The following is a 20682-nucleotide window of genomic DNA, read 5'->3' on the forward strand; positions in this document are numbered from 1 at the left end:
ACACTTGCTCTGCAGGGAATGGTACATTGAACCAAAGAGTATCTCTCTCTCTAGTACTTTTAATAAGGTTCCTGGTGCAAAATTCTTGGGATTCTTTCCCCCCTTTGCCAGAAGTACATTTTCTCTAACAGGTGGCTAGAGTCACTGAAGATGAGAAAGCTCAAGCTCTACTCCTTCCAAAGAAGCCACTGCTGTAAAATAACAAGATTGCTCAGATGTGGATGCCTGGGCGTCATAAGAGAATTCAAATCACCCAAAGAAATACAAAAATACAGAGGTCCCTCCACATTCACTGGGGTTAAGGGTGAAGGACCCCTGTGAATGTTGAAAAACCATTAAAAAACCACAGTATTCTTTTTACCTGAGACAACACCTCTCTAGGAATCTCCAAGTCGTCCAGTGCAACTCGATGGTTAACATCTGCCAAAAGTTGTTCATGCTGGAGGACCTACAAATGCCTAGAGAAGTGTTTTCTCTAGGAACTTCTAGGTTCTCCATATGTTCAACTTCTGGCAGACTTGTGCTGGAGGACCTAAGGATTCTTAGAGAGAACATATTAATCAAAACCACAAATACCGTAATCATATCTGCAAAACTCAAAGATGTAAATGCGGAGGGCCAACTGTATACAGTGGACCCTTGTTATACACTGGGGTTTGGTTCCAAGATCCCCCGTGGATAAAAAAACCGTGGATGCTCAAGTCCCATCAAATATGACATAGCAAAATGGTGTCCCTTATAAAAAATGGAAAATCAAGGTTTGATATTTGAAATGTATACATTTTTTGAACTTTTCAAACCGTGGATGCTTGAATCCGTGTATAAAAAATCTGTGTATAAGAAGGGCCGACTGTACCACTTGCAATAAGCCCTAGCGGTTGTCCCATTCAGCCTCCAAGAAAGACGCACAGCAGGTATAAAACTAACGCCATCTCTTTATTATGCTCTCTTTTCCTGTATCATCAAGAATAATAATAAAAAAAATCTTCCCAAAATAAAATACAAATTAATGGGGAGGGAAATGGCCCTGGGGAGAGGAGAAGAGCGGAGGGGCCAGGGATACAATTATCCCAAAAAGGAAGAAGGGTCTTGCAGCTACTTCATCTTGGTGCTCACCTCCTACTCCTTCTCCTCTTGTAGCTGCTGATAAAGGAAAGCCAACCCACGGCTGTCTTGTTCCTTTCCCCCACAAATGAGGGTTAGGGGGTTAGAGAGAAGGGGAAAGGGCCATCACCGCCACCGTCCTCCCCCTTCCCTAGAAGGTCAAAGTAAAGAAGTTGGAATAGTTCAACGGCGCCCCCCTCTGTCCTGTACAGGCGTACTGCGACTCCGACTTCTGCTGTGTCGGGTCTTCGCCTCACGCCGCTCCCGTTCCCGCTCCCTGCCACTGCTGCGCTCGCCTCCCCTGCTGGCCCCACCTCCTGTGGCGCTGGGGCGCTCCCGCTCCCGTTCTCGGCTGTGCTCCCGCCTCTTCTCCCGTTCAGCTTGACGGCTGCGCTCCCGTTGGCGGGCTTCCTCTGCTTCCTGTTCCTTGCGCCGGCGCTCCCGTTCCCGGGCTCGGGCAGCCCGCTCGGCTTGCTTCTGAACATACTGGAAACCAAGAGAAAAACATAAAAAGAGTTGGAGGGCTGTTAGAAAGCTAAATAGACAAAGCACCTCACTGACTTGAGAAAAGGAGGAGCCAGGTATACACCTAGAACTGTGGACTGAGCCTAAAATGAAGGCAGAATGAATCCAGGCATGTTTTAAGTGAGTTTTCTTCACAAGTTTTAATTTAAAAATGCTATCCACTGTCATTAGCATGTACAGTGGGTCCTTGGTATCTAGTGGGGTTGGGTTCCAGGACCCCTCATGGATATCAAAATCTGTGGATGCTCAAGTCCCACTAAACACAATGGCAGAGTAATATGGTGTCCCTTATAGAAAATGGCAAAATCAAAGGTTACTTTTGAGGATTTATGTATGCTTAAAATGTGTTCATACTTGATAAACAATCTGTGGATGTATAAGGCTAACTGTATGGCTCACTGCTCTCCGTGACAAACAGACAGGAGGGCAAAACAAACAGGAAAATAGGTTTCCGACCCTCGTGGACAAAGAGAGCTGGGGTGGGGCAAAAAAGAAGAGAGAAATGTAACTTCTGCACCCTCTATCTTCTCACCATTTCACCCAACAATAAAAATCCTAAGGAACAGAGATGACAAGTTGCTGAACTGGTAGTCTGGAGGTGAGTCTACTCAAGCACTGAACATGACTGTCCAACAAATCAGAGGAACTCCCTGTCTACCTAGGTTATGCCAACTGACACTGGAACCTGTTCCCAGAGCCTTTGAGGGAGTAGATTATCTCACCTGTGTGTCCGTGAGGGGCAGCCAGTAAATGCAGGGGGCTGCCTTGGTTTTGCGGAACAAATCGTCCAGTAGTTTAGCTGGTGGCTCCTCTTGAGCCTTCTCTATTGGGGAGCAAAAGAAAGGAGGGAAAATGTCAACAGGGCAGCTGCATTCTAAAGCCTAATCAGGATTTTGGTTGTCAAAACTAGAGTGTTAAGTGCGAGCCTCATACTCTTTTCTTGCTCAACCCATGTTCAACCTTGGAGGGCCAAGCCTACCCCCTCCTTCAAATGGACCTGGCTGATCAAAATGAGAGCTTCTGGAAGAATGGAGAGATGTTTTTGAAAATACACACTTTCTCTGTTGCATGGATGCTCACATCTGTGTTAGCCTGATGAACTGCAGGGCCAGATGGGTTGGAAGGGTGTGGAGTTCTTTGCAGACCCTCCCACAAAAGAGGAGAATATCTTACAAGTGAAACGGACCACGAATGCAACCTAATCCAACTTCATTCTGCCATGCAGGAATCCATCGCTAAACCACTCCTGAAAGAGGACCATCCAGCCTCTGTTTCAAGACTTTCAAAGAAAAAGAGTTGATTACATCTGAACAGGGACAACTTCAAGGACAACTGATCAGCTTCCCTTCCAACACAACTAGAAGGGACTTCCCTCACCCCCTTTGATGCCAGTGGTGGGAATCGTACTTCTGAAGCCTCCAGAGCCCCTCTACATTGCTGAATGTATGCACATGATGTATGTGTGGAGAAATGTCTCACTGTGGGGCACACTTCTCTTCTAGAGCAAGTCCCAAGATTCTCAAACACAGGTCCAGTTCTTCTGGACTTCCAATTCCCAGAGTCAAAATTGTGGGATTGTGGGAGCTGAAGTCCAAAATATCTGAGAGCTCAAAGACTCAGAACCACTGCTCTAAAGCAAGCCACCCTCACAGAGCTTTGTTTTACTTCTGCAAGGCCATCTTATAAAAGTGAGAGTGACCTTTCGCTTTCACCAGAAGTGCCTGGCAAAGGCCACATCTGGCCCAAAAGGGTGGAAAATAGCATTCGCTGTTGCCACTATGGCTCCTCACTCTTGTCTTAAACCAGCAAAACCTACCTTTCTTCTCTGCTTTCTTCTCCTTGGACTTGGGCCGCTCCTTGCGGCGTCTCTCTCGGGAACGGGAGCGAGAACGAGGCCCCTCGCGTACTTTGTCCCGGTCCCACTCTCGCTCAGCCCGTGTCCGCTCCCGGCGCTCCATCTCCCGCTCCCGCTCAGCCCACTGCTCCCGCACAGCTGCTTCTCGCTCCCGTGCCTCCGAGCGCCGGGACAATTCACGCTCCCCTCGTGCCGCTGGGCCCGCCCCTGGGAGAGTCAGCGATTCATTTGCCTTGGCCTCTGCGGGGCGCTCGGCCAACAGACCCCGATGGAAATCCAACTGGGAAAGGAGGACAAGAAGATTTGGCATATCTCTGTAGCTTTCCTTACTATGCAGCCTACCAGCTGAAACATTTCCCATGAGGGTGTTTTTCTGACTTGTTTCACTGGATTTTAATGATTGGTTTTAATTGTTTTAATTGTACTGCAGCCGCAAGGTTGTGAGTTCGATCCCAGGCAGGGCTCCAGGGTCCATTCAGCCTTCCATCCTTTCATAGGTTGGTAAAATCCGAACATAAATGCTTAGGGAGTGTTAGTTCACTGATTAGCAATATAGATATATCCTTGGTCTTGCTACTGCTTTCAATCACCTGGGGGTTCCTCAATAATCAAACAAGAAAATACAGATAAATGACCTTATGGCCTCAACCCAACAGTCTTCTACCTTACTATTTTTCTCTTTCTCTCTCTCTGAGAGTCACATACATGCCTTGGAAAGATTACCAAGCAAGCCAGGTGATGTTCATTAGATGCCTCTATGCACTGGGCAATCAGAAGCATCCTGAACAAATAGAAAGCTTCCTACTCTGTCCAAAATGGGTAATAGCTGAAGGTAGATTTTGTTGTTGTTATTAAATGTCTCCAAGTTGACTCTGACTCATGGTGACTATCATGTGGTTTTCTTGGCAAGATGTAAAGACTTGCTACTGCCATCCTCCTAAGGCTGAGAGAATGGGATTTGCCCATGGTTACCAGTGGATTTTCATACAAAGTATGAACCATAACAGCATTCATTATAACTACCAACCATTACGACATCCAATGTCACAGAGTTCCACAAGAAAATGTGTTCCGCTGAGAAACACATTTCTCTTTCATCCATTTTGAACTGTCAGACATTTCTTTTCCAGCACCTTTGCCCCCCCTCCCTTTTTTGGTGTGTTCAAGTCCTCTCTAACAGGGAGATCTTCTACCCTTTTCTTTTTCTTAACATTAGTTATACTACATGGAGCACCCAGAAGAAGATTCTATTCGTAAACAGTAAATAAAACATCCTCCTATCTCTTTTGTCTGCTGAAGACAGCATTGCCACCCTGGCTTGACACAGAAGGGTAACCCTCCCATCCTTCAAATGTCAATGTTCATACCTCATCCTGCTCAGCAAAGTCTGCTGATAAGAATTTAGGGTTCGACTGTGGCCACCTGACCCCATGGAGGGCATTACGAGTTGCTACAGCTTCTTCCACTGTGGAATACTGAGGAAAAAAAGGAAGAAGAGATTGACAAACACCTTTTTAAAATGCTGAATTTTAGAAGCTCCATTTTCTATCATGCGTGGAGCTGAGGATTGTCATGAAATGTTCTGCCAACAAGACTCAGTGGTGACTTTCACACCATACTCTGGGTTTTATACTGTATATAGCCACAGAACACAAAATTCTGGACAGTTTGGTATCCCAAGTACTTTTCCTAGACATTTTATGTTTGAAAAAAACAAAACAAAAACAAGGGGTCAAGATATTAAGGCTGCTATTCTGCCTTCCAGGAGAAGGAACAAACAGGATTTTCTGTGAGAGAAAAGACGCTCTCATGCATACACAGAGAGGTCAGGTTTCCATAACCACCCACCAATGTTCCCTTGTTCTGATGTGACAGTAGACACAAGCACATTTGAAACAAGGACTCACTTCTCTCAACAGGGAGGAGGAAAAACAAAACACCCAAACAGTGACTCACTGTGACATAGCAGTGTGACTTGATCTTGTCAATCCAGAATGCCTCTTCCACCAATGTGCCTGTCCGACCCAGCAACTCCTTCAGCTGCCCCAAAGTGAAGGGTCTCACCTGTGTTGAAAGACACTCTGGGTTTAGGAAGGCACTGGTACCATCCCCAGTCGCTTGTTAAATGACTGCTGCACCCCCTCAGGACTTACCAGGTTGCAGATGTGGACGATGTTGCTGACCTTACCACGTGGTGGGGAGGGAACCTGGGCAATGCGGACAGGATCATCAATGGTGATGGAGACACCAGAACGTTGCTGGCTTATGGAGCGTCGGGTCAGTGTATCGCTCAATGTGACTGTGGGATGAAGGAAGAAAATAAATGCCAAAGTGACCTCTCCAAATATATGCACCCTGAAAATCTCACCCCTTCCTGTGTTTCCAAAGTCCACCTTCCTGGCCCCCCACCGCACCCTTTTTCACTTCGTGCTCCACAGGGGGTGGTAACACCACAGCCTCCACAGCAACAACTGGAGGAGGCTCAGGCTGCTCTTCCTCACGGATCTTCTCCTCTTCCTCCTCTTCCTCTTCCTGGCCATTCTCCTGGCCTTCAGCTGGCACTACCTGCAGAAAATAGGATCATGGAGGACAGTGGGTGTTTTTTTGTAGTGAGGGAAACAAGAAACACAGAGGGTCTCAATCAAATGAAACAGCTGCAAAAATGGCATTTGGTCCCACTGAAATGCATTTAGCCACAGGTTAAGCTGTTCTATTTCCTTTCTTTAGAAAGCTTCCTTTTTGCAGCTAGCTTCCTCCCATCCTGAACAGCCAAATATGGAGGCTGCAAGGAAGCTTCCCTTGCAATTCTGCCTCCATATACAAAGCGGTTAGATCTGTGATGTGATGGGCTGGGGGAGGGGGAAGAGTCTTGTTGCATTTATCAGACAAAGCATGGTAAAGCATAGTTATGTATGTGCTGTGTATTAGATGTTATAAGGTAAGGATTTGTGGGGAGAGGGCAAGAGAATGGTATGTTGGGAGTGACTGGTGATTGGTGAAACATCTGAGGGATTTAAATAAGGCTGGTATATGACAGATGGTCAGGGATGAGAGGGAGTCTGTCAGAGTTAGTGGGGTTTAGGAGTTTGGGTAGTTAAATGAGTTAGGGTCAGAGATAGAAGAGAGAGTCATGGTAAGAGTTAGTTAGGATATGAATGAATGTCAGGCAGGAGGTGTGTGTGTGTATCTGTGTAGCTATGCTCAATTTCTGCTTAATAAATTATTATTTTAAATCTCAGATAAGACATCTAAAAGATCCAAGATCGTCCTGGCCAGAAAGAGGCAAAGCAAAAGGGAATACAGGGTTTCTGCAGTGGGGGCACTCTACATAAAGAACATCTTTCTTATATGACATTCTTTTCCATGCCTTTTTAAGGCATTTTTATTTTCCCAGGTTTTTAATTTGAGAATCTGAGCCTGTTTTTCAGGTAGTGCCTTACTTTAGTAAAAATTATGTGGCTTTATATTTTACTTTATGCTATTCATGGAACTACAATCTATGTACAGGTGTATCGCAGTTAACAAAGTAGATGAGTTCCCGGATATTACTTCTGTAGTGGAAAAGTAGCAGAAGCAGAAATAACGTGGAAACAACAGGAATAGTTTTCTTCACCACAAAAAAGATGCATAGAAACCCCATGAAAGGTTCCCCTTAGGGTTGCTATAAGTCAAAAACGACTTGAAGGAAAACAACAATAATTTTCACCATCCTTCCAGTGACGCTGCTGCTAAAAAAGGACAGGTTGCTTACCTGTAACTGTAGTTGAGTGGTCATCTGCGAATCCACATAAATGGGTTATTCTGCGCCTGCGCAGCATTTCCGGATCCTACTGGAAGCGCTAGAGAAGACTTGGTGGTAGCTCCGCCCACCCTCTATATAGGCAGGATGTCTTCCCGCCCTTTCTCGGTTCCAAAAGGTCCCCCCGTAAGAGAAGACAAGGAAGAGAGAAGGACATGACGGAGGGGAGGATGGGTGGGATTTGTGTGGACTCGAAGATAACCACGCGAAGAACTACAGCTCAGGTAAGCAACCTGTCCTTCTTCTTCGTGGTCTCTGCGAAGCACACAAATGGGTTAGACTAGCAAGCTTGTTCCTCTGTGGAGGAGGGAGTGTCCTGGCAATAATTAAATTATTAAACCAGAAAAACAGTGTGAGTGTCAGTTATCTGAAAGGTGCCAATAACCTTAGTGCATTCCAGAAAGGAGAACAGCTCTGCCAAAGGCTGCTTTACATCGGTGTCTGGTATCAAGTCTGTAGTGCTTGATAAAGGTCAGAGGTTGTGACCATACTGCAGCCTTGCAAATGTCCTCCAAGGGAATTCCGGAGAGGAAGGCTGAAAATGAAGCTACCGCCCTGGTGGAATGGGCTCGAATTCGAGCAGGTGGGGTCTTCCCAAAAATCTCATAAGAGAAGAGGATTGTGGAAGTCACCCATTTGGAGAAATGTTGAGTTGTGACTGGAAGCCCTATTTTGGGGTTTGAGTAGCAGACAAAAAGTCTGGGAGAACGACAAGAGGATGCAGTCCTGTCAAGGTAGAAGGCTAGCGCCCTCCTGACATCAAGAGGATGGAGCCTGCGCTCGGTGTCAGTGGTCGGGTTCGGGGCTAGTGTTGGGAGAATGACATCTTAACTAAAATGAAAGGTGGACACAACCTTTGGTAGAAAGGAAATGTCTAGACGGAGGAAGACCTTGTCCCTGAAAAATTTCAAGTACAGAGAGTCCGTACAGAGGGCACAAAGTTCACTGGCCCGGCGTGCTGAGGTGATGGCTACCAAGAAGGATGTCTTGCAGGTGAGGAGCCTGAGGTCACAGGAAGCCAGAGGTTCAAATGATAAGGTAGCGAGTGCTGCCAAGATGAGCTGGAGGTCCCAAACGGGGATTGGGATCACTGTCGCCAGTCTTAAGTTGGCTAGGCCCTTGAAAAATTTATTCACGAGCGGGTCAGTGAAGGATGGGCGGCCGGAAAATTGGAAGTGGGCACAGATGGCTGCGAGGTAGCATTTTAAGGATGAAATAGAGTCCAGATGCTGACAGGTAATGGAGAAAAAAAAACCAACAACAGAGACATTGACCTCCGAGGAGGTGAGTCCTGCTGAGGACAAGGAAGCCAAACATTTAGTCCATCTGAGGGCGTAGGAGCGCTGAGTGGAAGGCTTTTGGGAAGCCGGAATTCCAGGATCCAGAAATGCTGCGCAGGTGCAAAACAACCCATTTGTGTGCTTCACAGAGACCACGAAGAACTTCCAGTTACTCAGAGGACAAAGGAATAAAATGGGGGAGGGGGCTGGGGGTGTAAAGAAGGACCTTACAGAGAAGATCCTCTATAAAAAGGACCTTCATTATCAAACTTTGTTAACTGAGGAAGGCCTGTATGGAACTGTATCTATGGAAATCACTAAAAATGCTCACAACCGATTCTCACACTTCTTATAGGTATGGTTTCCTCTGAACACTCATTGTAACATTATGTTTACTGCTGAACCCATTAAGAATGTCACCCATGACAGACACAGACACTAACCTGTGTAACAGTGCGGCAGATCTTGAGAGCTTTCTCATGGGGGGGCTCTTCCGTGTGGCGCTCAGCTTCATCTTCAGAGATGCGTGAATCATCTGCATGGAGATCCACCACCGCTTCTTGCCCTCCTGGTGGTGGCTTGATCTCAGGGATTAGGCTCTGGGATACAAAGCAGAGATTGTGGGTCAGGCAGCAATGATGGCCAAAATCTACTCTTCTCCCACTGCTACTGTTAAGAGCCCACCCCACTACCTTGAGGGACTCTGTGGTGATGCTGATGGAAGGCTTCTTCTGCGTAGCAGCCGTGCTAGCTCCCCAGCGCCGTTTCCGGCCTCCCGGCTGGCTTCCCTCTGTATCACTGTTTGTTGCTGCGGGGCTCTTGGCCACAGATGAAGCTGCAACAGAGAGCAGACCCTGTGCTGAGACCAGTCTTATAGGTATGGGGCTGCCTCAAAGAAAGAGAGACAAAGTCTCTACTCCTCGCCTCTGCCCCAGTTCATACATCAGAGGTTAGTAAAATCTCTTCCAAGTTCATCAACCCTTGAGCGATTCATCTTGCAAAGAGATGTTGGTAGTTGAAACCTGGCTTGGAACACTTCTTCCTAAAACCCAGGCAAGAGAGGGGCCTACCTCACTTGTTGCCTGTACCAGATCTTGGGGGGGAAAACCCCACTTTTTTGGCCACAAAAGTAAAGAGTTTGACTGTTGTATTACAACTCTGGGAGACCATTAATTAAATCTGTTTGGACACAAAAAACCACTGAGTGACCCTGAGCAAATTACTCTCTTTAGAGTCAGAAGACAAAGCCAACTCCTCTTGGAACAAATCTTGTTAAGCAAATCCCATGATAGGCCCCTAAAACACACACATAACAATGCCAACATGGCAATTTAAGGTACATAACTCCCCTCCCTTCCCAAACATGTTCAGGAGTATTCAAACTTAGCAGATGCAAAAATGTCTCTTTTACTTACATACAACAGATATCTTCCTTTTGAAGGCCTTGGGCTGAGTTGAACCCTACAGAGAAAGGGAAGAAGGAATGGCAGGAAGAAAAGAGGGGAAGGGATGAAAGAGAAAAAGAAAAGGGGGGAAAAAAAGCCCCGCATGGAGGGATAGTTAAGTCAGCACCTATGGCTTGGAAATTGGCTGCCACACCTGAGGAAAGTTGGGGGCCAGGGAAAGAGGAGAGGGCATATATATACAAGGATGCAGGGGCCCAGATGAGGAGATAGGAAGTTGGGCATGGGTTTCTCTGCTGGTTCAGGAATAAAGTGAAGATGGCAGAATCCCAGTTTCGTCTCCCTGCCTCCTGGCTTATGGTACAGAAAGCACAGCCTGACTTCAGGGCATCTAATATCTTCCCCAGCTCACGCCCTCTCTATGTTCCTCAGGCCTTATTTCCTTCTTCCCAGCAATTTACTTTTAAGAGAAAGTACTTGAATCTCTCAGATCTAAATAAATTTAAGAGTGGAATCCTGAATGAAGTTTCGAGTCCTCATGAGCATAAAGTACAGTAGGCCCTTGGTATCTGTTGGGGTTTGTTCCAGCTTGGATATCAAAATCTGTGGATGTTCTAGTCCCATTATGGCACAGAAAAATTAGTGTCCCTTATAGAAAATGGTAAAATCAAGGTTTGCTTTTTGGAATTTATTTTTCTTAAAAAATATTGGTTGAATCTGTGGAGGCAGATTTTACAGATATGGCAGGCCAACTGTACCACAAACATTTGGAGGATGTGAAAACTTTGCTCTGTTATGAACTTGCCTTCCCTCTAAAATTTGTCCTGAATGGCCTGTCCCTCTCTATCTGGTCTCTATATGACATCAGGTACATTGATAAGGGAGCCAGAGCCTTTCTTGGGCTGTGCCAGATTATCAAACACCCACCCCATGGAGTCACAACTGGCCACATCTTCCTTTCTGAAGATGAATGTTTTTTTTAAGATGACTTTTTAACATGTAGTGTTCTGGCTTTATGAAAACTGTTAATATCTGATACTTTTAAATCTTCTTTTTACAAAATATTGCTATGATGCCTTAATATTGCTGTTTTTATTGTGTTGTTTTATTGCTTTGTTTCTAACTGACTGGTTTTGCATTTGATTATTTTTATATTATGAAAGTAGCTTTAGGTTGTCTTTTAAATGAAAAAGCAAGTAATTATCATTGCACTAGTAAACAGCATACAAAAACAACATACTCTTCAATCCAAGGACTAAAGTATAGTACAAAAAGATAAATAGTGAGAAACCTTTCTTTACTGTAGGATTAAGTCAGTTGGATCTGTAATGATAGAATAATAGATTCTCCCCTTTTTATTTTCCTTTTCATTAGAATTAGGATTGGAGGCTCAACGTCCTATTATCTCTTCATTATATGTTCTTTTTTCCTTTATTTTATTTTCTCTCTTTTCTTTGTCTCTTTATTTTTGAAAGTACACTTTAAATGTATTAAATGTATTTAAACTGTATTTTCTGAATATATGCATCGCCCCTCCATTTGTGTGGACTTCGAATCCATGTCCCTTGCTTATTCGCCAGGGGTAAACGGAGGGACTTAAAATGGGATGCGTCCCTGCAGCTGCCCACAGAGGTGCACCACCATTCAAAGCAATAGGGCTTGAATATTGGCGGATTTTCATTTTTGCAGAGGGGTTCAGAACAGATAACTACAAAAAGGGAGGGGCGACTGTCTTATAATGATCTTGATTATCTGTTAGATTGTTAATGTTAAAAGCCACGAAGAATCAGCATTTATTAAGGGGTGGAGAACATTTCAGGTTGCACTTGTGAATTTTAGCTATCACAGCACTAAGAATGCTTCAAATCCTCAATGGGTAGGTTTTTTTATGAAGTCATTTTTTCCACACCAGATCCTATCTGATCTTGGCAGCTAAGTAGGGTCACCAATGGTTAGTACTTACATGGGAGACTGCCAACAAATCGCAAGGTGATCTAGGCTATATTTCAGAGGAAAGAACTGGCAAAAGGAGATCTGAGGATTCCTTGACAAAGGAAACCCTAGGAAAGCCATAGGATTGTCATATGTCAACAGGTAATGTGACGGCATAGCCACACACATTTTTCAACTTATTTGGGCTCAGCCACAGCAGTGAGTCCAGCTAGCAGGGACCTAGTACGCCTGTAAGTTTCGAAAACACAACTGACCCCCAAGAGCAATCAGCATTTATTGAGAGGCAGGTATCCAAACAAGTAAAAGATTAGAGTGGTGAGCCAGCATAGTGTAGTGGTTTGCATACTGGACTATACTCTGGAGACAAGGGTTTCAATCCCAGCTCAGCCATGTAAACCCACTGGATGGCCTTAGGCAAGTCACATCCTCTCAGCCTCAGAGGATGGTGATGGCAAACCCCCTCAAACTTGTTAAGAAAACCCTGGTGATAAGTTTGCCTTAGGGTTACCGTAAGTTGAAATTAGCAGTTGTGAAACCTCTGCTGAAAAAACCCTTCTTAGACCCCCTGATTCATAACAACTATTGGCCTGTGTCACTGCTGCCTTTTTTGGGGAAGGTGATCGAGAGAGCGGTTGCCATCCAGTTCCAGGGGCTCTTGGATGAAACGGATTTTCTAGACCCATTTCAAACTGGCTTCCGGGCGGGCTATGGAGTTGAGACTGCCATGGTCGCCTTAGTCGATGATCTCCATCTGGGCAAGGACAGGGGTAGCGTGTCCCTGTTAGTGCTTTTGGACATCTCAGCGGCTTTCGATACCATAGACCATGGTATCCTTCTGGATCGCCTGAGGGAGTTAGGTATCGGGGGCACTGCGCTTCAGTGATTCCGTTCCTACCTCTCGGGTAGATTCCAGATGGTGCAGCTGGGGGACGTTTGCTCCGATAAGAGGGAACTTACATCTGGTGTCCCTCAAGGAGCTATTCTATCCCCCATGCTATTCAACATTTACATGAAACCACTGGGAGAGAACATCCGGAGACACGAGGCGCGGTGTTATCAGTACGCTGATGACACCCAAATATATTTCTCTATGTCTCCAACTGATGCAGTGACTAGTGACTAGGGATGACATCTCTCCTCTAAATGCCTGCTTGGAGTTGGTAATGGGCTGGATGAGGGAAAGCAAACTCAGCCTGAATCCAGAGAAAATGGAAGTACTGGTGATAGGCTCCCCGGGTCCGGATAGTGGAATTTGTCCACCTGTCCTGAATGGGGTCACGCTCCCCCTGAAGGACTCAGTTCGCAGCTTGGGAGTGCTTCTGGACTCATCGCTCCAACTGACATCTCAGGTGGATGCGATGGTCAGAGGCGCTTGTTATCAGCTTCGGCTGATACGACAGCTGCGACCCTACCTGGACCAGGGGGACCTTGAAACTGTAGTACATGCTCTGGTAACCTCTCGATTGGATTTCTGTAATGCGCTCTACATGGGGCAACCCTTGTACCAAACCCGGAAGCTTCAGTTAGTGCAAAATATGGCAGCGAGATTGGTCGCTGGTGGTTCCAGGTCAGACCATATATCACCTATCTTAAAAGACCTTCATTGGCTGGCTATTTGCTTCCGGGCTCAATACAAGGTGTTGGCAATCACCTACAAAGCCCTAAATGGCTTGGGCCCAGGGTACTTAGAGGACCGCCTCTCCCCATATAATCCACCCCACACACTCAGTTCAGCAGGGAAAAATTTGCTGGAGGTCCCAACTGTGCGATATGTGAGGACCTTGCAACTGGCCTTTTCCATCTCAGCCCCAAGAATATGGAACAATCTCCTTGATGAGCTCCGCTCCACCACGTCTTTAGATCTTTTTAACAAGAATCTCAAAACCTTCTTCTTTTCCCAAGCTTTCCCCCCATGAGATGTAACTTTGGTTATTTTCCCCTCTATCTTGGTATCGACTGTGACATATTTCTGGATTCCCCAACTCAGCTGGCTGAGTATTAGTTTTTTATATGCTGTTTTTATATATTGTTTTATTGACTGTACTGATTATGTATTTTATATGAATTTGTACGCCGCTTTGATCAAATTGGAAAAGCGGGATAGAAATAAACTTTATTAATTATTATTATTATTAAACAACGTGAAGGCACACAACAACAGATCACTGTTGGTGTGACAGTGGTGACTAATCCAACTGTAAGGACTTTCAGCCAAAGTGACATCTTTGTATTATTTTTACATTGCCTGTTAACTCTTTCAAATTGTTTTAACTTTCTTTAACAGTTTAAACCCTATTTTAAAGTTGAGCCTTTAACTATACTGTTATCACTGTAATTGTTAGGTTGCCTTGAGTCTCGGTGGTGGGGAAAAGAAGGGATAAAAATAAAGTTAATCAGCACCACCACCATCAGGCTGCATGGCTCAGGCAAGTGTGTTTATGTGTTTTTAACCACTACTCAAATAGGAAAATCAGCATTACAAGCCTGTGTTTACAAGAAGAAAGGCCAGAAGTGTTAGGTATCACTGTGAAATATCTTAAAATGCCTGACTTCTTGCAGATATTCCTTTTCTCCAAAAAGGATCCTACTGTGTCAGATTGGGAGGAGCACACTTCATCGCTCTATGGCTTTGCTTTCTAGTCAGGAAACAGCTCTCCATTCCACAGTTAAAAGAAGGCAAGGCTGGAAGGAAACAACTCAGACCAGACTCTGGCAACATTTGCATGAGCGAGGAGTTCAGAAGCAAGGACCTCTATTTTGCTAGCAATGTGGGAGCCATGCTTCCCTGCTACACAGAATTTTGCTTCATTCTTGGATCCGCAGTAATACATTGCTCCAGGAACACTGACTGCATAGTTCCCGCCCAGGCCAGCATGACTCTCTCCCATTTGACTGCTGATGCTGGTGCAGAAAGGAACTCCACCATTAGCCTCACTCTGTGAGGAGAGCCACAGGTTACAGAAGCAATGTGGGACCATGCTAAGTCACTTGAGGCAACTGAGGGATCCTTCTTGACTTCAGTGATAAATTAATTAGTACTCAAGGGGAGCAAATAGGATTTTATCAGTTAAGAGGACATTAAACTGTTCCAAGGCTTAAGTTACCCTTGTTCAACATGGGGCCCTCCAGATGCATCAGACTACAAATTCCATGATCCTCAGCCAGTGTGGTCACTGACTATATCATCTGGAGATGCTGGGAGTTGAGTCACATGCAGAGCACATCAGATTAAACAGGGATGAACAATTATCAGGGGTTATGGGGTTGCATTGCCTCCCAGGAGACTCTGGAGGGCTGTACCCCCTTGAAAAGTACACACACACAGTTATCCCTTGCTATCTGTGGGGGATCTGTTCCAGAATCCCCCATGCATAGCAAAAAAGTGAGACCTTAAGTCATTGGGCATGTGTGCCCATTCACAACGCCATGTGCACAACCGTCCATTAAAAAAGCTGGGGTTTGCCATCTGCGGAAGCTCAAACTGCTGATAGCAAGCCTGCAGTTGGCGTGGGCACACTGTGTGTTGTTGTTGTTGTGTGCCTTCAAGTTGTTTCCAACTAATGGTGATTGTAAGGCAAGCCTATCACGGGATTTTCTTGGCAAGTTTCTTCAGAGGAGGTTTCCCATTGCCATCCTCTGAGGCAGAGGGTGAAAGAGTGTGGATTTTCATGGCCGAGATGGGATTCAAACCCTGGTCTCCCAGTTCCTAGTCCAATGCTGAAACCACTTCACCACACTAATAGCATGTGTGTGTGTACACACACACACACACACACACACACACACACACACACATATACGTGCTTCCAGGGAAGCACCTGCAGTGTTTTCAGCCACCTTTGGGAAAAGTTAGGGCCAGGAGAAATATTCTCTCCAACAGGAAGTGACCAGGAAATTAATTGCAGGTCACTTCCTGTTGGGGGGAAAAGGGCCTCTCAAAGACCTAAAAAGGTCCTTCCTGGATTGTGTAGAGCAGGCTTGCACAACATATGGGCCAGAGGCCGCATGTGGCCCACCAAAGGATTTCAGGTGGCCCGCAAGGATGTGGAATGACTTCAAGGCTGCTCCACTGCTTGGCCTTCTCCTGAGGAGAAGGCCAGGCAGCAGAGGAGGAGGATGGGCAAATGGTTGCGAGCAAGGCTCTTCCACCATCTGGCTTTTTCCTGAGAAGGAGGCCGGGTGCTGGCAGCGGAGGAAGATGGACAAATACCTGCCTTACAAGGGTCCTCAGTTGTCAGGCTTTCTCCTGAGTAGAAGGCCGGGTGAGTGATGATGGGTGGACACTTGCAATGCTCCTTAGCTGCTCGGCCTTCTCTTTTAGGAAAATAATGAATAATTATTAATATTTAATTTAAACCTATCTGCAGCCTGAAGAAGTTACCCTATTTGAATTTTGGCCCCTTCCTATTGCCAAGTCGTGAAGGTCTTCTCTTGAGGACATATGGGGGCACGATGAGATTTCTTTTAAAAACTTATTTTTATTTTGCAAAAGCCAGGGAGGAATCATTTGAGGTTTGCATGCTGCACTTTCCCCATCCCTTAGGTTGAGGTAAGCTGATCTGGGAAGAACCCCCTGCTAGGTGAGCCTAAGATGTTCTCTCTAAGAGCCTAAGAACCCTCTCTCTTTTCTCCATGGTGTTCAATGACTCAGTCCCAATAGATCCACTTTATTCCTGAACAGCAGGTTCCACTGGAAATGAGGGGGCAGGTGGGGTAGACTCCCAAACCCCTATATCAACGTACCCCTCAGTCTGAGCAAGGCTGGGGGCTGGACTGAACCAGGTTTGTACACAAACTAGGTTTCCCCCCCCCCAACAGATTCCATGCCCCTCTCATCAATAAATGAAAATGTAGGGAGAAACCCCTCTGTTTAAGCTACAGCAAGAACCACCCACCCCCAGGAGATAGTGCAACTGATTTTTTTCCTTTAAAAATTATATTAAAACAACAGAAAAATAGATATAGATAACAACTTAGGACAAGCGCTCCAGGTACCCTCTCACACCTGGGGCAGGGTCTTCTGTTCAGCCAATCGCACCTCAGTGTGTGCGCTGTATCTAGGCAACGGCTGGTCCAATCGGAATGAGCCCTCCCTGGCCTGAAAGGTGCGTGCTTGGTTGGGTTGGGTGACAAGAGAGGAGGTGGTGGTTGGCTGGTTGGTGGTAGGTAGGAACCTAGCGCTTGGCTGGTGGTCGGAGTCAAGTGTCCCGGAAGAGAGAGGGCGAGACAGAAGCACCTCCCGCAACTGGCAAGGTGGAAGGGGAGGCTCAAGGCAGCAGTTCTTGGCAGGCAGAGACTGGGACCAATGGAGAGTGAAGCACCGCCACATGGCAGAAGTCCCATACATGGTGGGGGGCTACAACCAATGGAAAACGCCAGCAAGCACAGTGGAGGAATGAATCACAAATTGGGCAGAGTCCGAACAACAGGTGGAAGCGGGATAACTGAAAACTGAGAGTCCAGGTAAGGCAACAACAGAAGCCAACGACTGGGAGAGTTCCATATTCGGAGGACCCCAGGCAAACTAAGTCCTCTTAGGCAATACTTTGCAGTTCCAGAGAACTCGGTGGACGTGCAAGTTCTCAACATCTGGCAGAGAAAACCCAGGACTTGTGAAAGAAAACCCTGCAGTTGGGCAACAAAGTCCACAAAAACTTGCCATTCTGCTCACCAGGACAGAGGAGATGGCCAATCCCTCCTTCAGAAAGCCGCCAGAGTCCAGTCCCATAATCAGCGAAGGAACTGTTGGAGAAATCAGGCTCCCAGGAGTTGGAGATCACTGAATGGGACCCTCCTTCATGTGGGACTGAACACGATGGAGAAGTCCTACGAATGCTGTGGCCTCCAAATGCTGTCTCAAGCTCCCAAGGTAGCAAGGGAAGTTCTCCAAGTCTTCTGCTTGCTGCGGAATGGACCAGAAAAATCACAGCAACCATTTCATGGGAGGAGACTTGGCTTTCTCAGACAATAGTTTAGAATGCATGAAGACTTTACAGATGCTCTTGTGGAAACCTTGTTGACAGGAGATACAGGTATTTCAAACACATGGCAGAGACAGAGATCAGCATCAAGTAGACAGTAGGAGGTTGAGAAGTACTAGGCCAAGTTCTCTGGTTCTTGGACACTTAGGCCTGTGAAATTTTCAGCCAGAAAGGGTTTATAGCAGCACTCTTCTGCTCTGGAGATCAACTAGGAATGAAATGAATGCAAGCACTGTTCTGTGGGTCAACAGAACTCCACTTGGTAACTGGAAGCAGGATCATGGAGCGTGAGAGACCCACAGGGCGTATGGGTCTCTCAGAGGCATGTTCCTTTGCAGAGCTCTCTAGTTCTGGAGCCAAGGAGTTTGCCGTAGAGCAAAAATCAGTGGCAGGAAAGGCCTAAGCTGGGCAGACAAAAAGACGAGTCTCCAAATTTCTCATCCACCTCTGTGTGTACCTGCATGCAGCCTGTTCAAGTATGTTCGCGCTCTCTCTCTCCGGTTCTCTCTCTCTCTCTCTCTGTCTTTCGCACTCCCGGTGGATTGGTGCCTCTTTAAAACGGGGATCAGAACAAACGAGTCCAGAGGAGAATGTCAACGGGATTGTGGGGGGAAGCTAGCTTTAGGGTGAGGAGGAAGCAAGGTCTGTCCCCACCCTCCCCTCTTCTCAGCGGCAAGGAAAGCAGGGTCTCATAGGGGTGTGTGTGTGCTTGTGTGTGCGCGTGCCCCCACATATGACTCCCCAAACAGCCCTGCCCATACCCTGGTCATGAGCCCTCCCTTTGATGGAACAGATGGAAAGGACCAGCTTTTCACCCTAGCTCAGGGTGAGAAAAGTTATTTGGTGGGAAATATAGGGCTGGGAGGAGTGTGGGCAGAAGAAAATTGTCCATAAAGTGACTTTCAGCAAACAAGTATCTAAACCTCCCAAAATTCAGGGGTTTGCTCATTAACACCAAGAGCCAGGCTTAAGGGTAGGATGGGCTTGGGTTATCACTATCTTGTAAATTCATGCAGCCAACATAATTTACATTTATACCAACCCTTGGCTTAAGGCAGAGGGAAGTGCTCAAATTCAGAATTCTGTGCCCAAGAAAACCAAACTGTCCACCAAGTAAAGCTGATCTCCAAAGCAAACTCTGAATATAAATTATGCAAGCTGAGCAAGTCTGCACAATTTTTTTTTACTTTGTACAACTCAGTCCATTCTCCTGTGCATAATTTGTTCTGCCTTTTATTAGCCACAGGAAGGGGCCAGAAATGTTGCAGAGTACTTAAATCTTGCCCCATCCCTCCACCTGGCCAGAAGGTTTGCTCAGCCATTTCTCTGGCATTTATTACCCACACACATTCACACATTTCTTGTCACAGCCAAGACAGAGCTAGAAACTTGCTTCTGTTTTCCAAACAAAAACAAAAGCTGAGCTTCTTCAGAAGCCATCACCAGTGGACTCTCACACCCCCTCCCCAATTCATTGCAAAATTGCAGCACACACAAACACACAGAGCCCTGGCTTAACACTTCCTGGTGCTAAAGGGGATAAAAGATGAGGGGAGGCTTTGGGGAGGGTGTCAGACAACAGGGCAGCTCTTTCTCACTTTCAGTTTGTAAGGAAACTATGGGCTAGCCAAGCATCCAGCCCTCATTTGAGGAAATCTATGACTCACAAACTCCTCCTATTCCCACAGCAGGACTGGAAAGGTTCACGGCCCACTGCTCCTAAGGGTGCCCTCCCCAGGCATGCCCTTATGCACCTTTTCACTTCCCCCATTTCCTGCTACTGGCTACCCCTCTGCACCCTGGGGTCCCCTCACGCATGTGCCAAGGAGAGCCCCAACACACTACCTCTTTCTTTTCCTCATCTTCAGGGCCTGCGTCAGGGCCAGGGGGCTCTGCAGATGGGTGTTCGTCGGGGCCGGGCTCGGGGCCCTCGCTCTCAGGACGGGGATCAGATGGCTCCATGGACACCTCTTGCTTCTCCTCACTGTATGGAGAGAGGGAGAGGCAGTCACTGCTGGCTGGTGGGAGGGGGCTTTCAAGGATTGCCCCCCCCTTCTCTAGTCAGGTGGGCAGGTGATCCCCAGGGCTAAGGCAACTCAGCCTCCCTCCCCACTTTAGACCACCCTATGAAACTGGTCCCCATATTCACACACTAAATCTCCACCCTGTGGAAGTGCTCCTTTTCAGTTAAACAGCATTTCTGTCTCCTTGCCTCCTCTTCTACCCCTCCAAAGAAAAATATTTCTTCCAACCCACTTTCCCCCACTGCCATCTTTGCCTTCCACAAACTCCATCTGGGATCCTTCCACCTGCACCTCAGCCAAGCTTAACCCGCTCCAAACAGTGCTCTTAAACATGTGAAAAGTGTTTTTCTGTTATCCAAAGTGTCAATCACAGCCTGTTTCCACACATCTGGAGTTGGGGGCGGCTGCGTTGGGGGGGAGGGGGGTGGAATCAGAAAACTGCAGCTGGCATAAGAGACCTAAACTGGGTCTATCTCCACTCATCCTACTTTTAAGGCAACAGCCACAGCTTCTAAAATAACAGCAGGTTTCTAGAACTACAGAAACCCTCCTCTTGACTTCACTACCACTGGTCATTTCCCCATTCTTGTGTGTTTTACTACAGTTCCCAGAATCCCCAGTCAAAAGGCTACTAGTCATGCTGGTTGGGAATTCTGGGAGCTGTAGTAAAAAACAAAAAGAATGCTTCAAGATCTGGATATTCCCTTCCCCAAAATGTTGCCTCAGGCTGCATCTTCCACACCACAAGGCTGCACTCA

The 20682-nt window shown here is 46.5% G+C and overlaps 1 protein-coding gene across 3 annotated transcripts in view; it reads right to left on the bottom strand.

Moving 5' to 3' along the window:
* Window positions 1-917: 917 nt before the first annotated feature.
* Window positions 918-20682, bottom strand: part of ACIN1 (apoptotic chromatin condensation inducer 1) — a 40227-nt gene continuing 20462 nt past the window's right edge. For all 3 annotated transcript variants that reach the window (XM_089479850.1, XM_089479851.1, XM_089479849.1), the window contains 11 exons: window positions 19746-19884; window positions 9979-10024; window positions 9256-9398; window positions 9007-9162; window positions 5899-6049; window positions 5638-5783; window positions 5441-5548; window positions 4852-4959; window positions 3446-3764; window positions 2352-2452; window positions 918-1590 (listed from right to left, as the gene is read on the bottom strand). In XM_089479850.1, coding sequence (XP_089335976.1) covers window positions 1288-1590; window positions 2352-2452; window positions 3446-3764; window positions 4852-4959; window positions 5441-5548; window positions 5638-5783; window positions 5899-6049; window positions 9007-9162; window positions 9256-9398; window positions 9979-10024; window positions 19746-19884 — 1720 coding nt within the window. In that variant the 3' untranslated portion in view covers window positions 918-1287. The remainder of the gene's footprint in view (window positions 1591-2351; window positions 2453-3445; window positions 3765-4851; window positions 4960-5440; window positions 5549-5637; window positions 5784-5898; window positions 6050-9006; window positions 9163-9255; window positions 9399-9978; window positions 10025-19745; window positions 19885-20682) is intronic.

Source organism: Sceloporus occidentalis, unplaced genomic scaffold (assembly GCF_023333645.1).
Source record: "Sceloporus occidentalis isolate IW3139 unplaced genomic scaffold, rSceOcc1.0.p SCAF_14, whole genome shotgun sequence".
Classification (NCBI taxonomy): domain Eukaryota; kingdom Metazoa; phylum Chordata; class Lepidosauria; order Squamata; family Phrynosomatidae; genus Sceloporus; species Sceloporus occidentalis.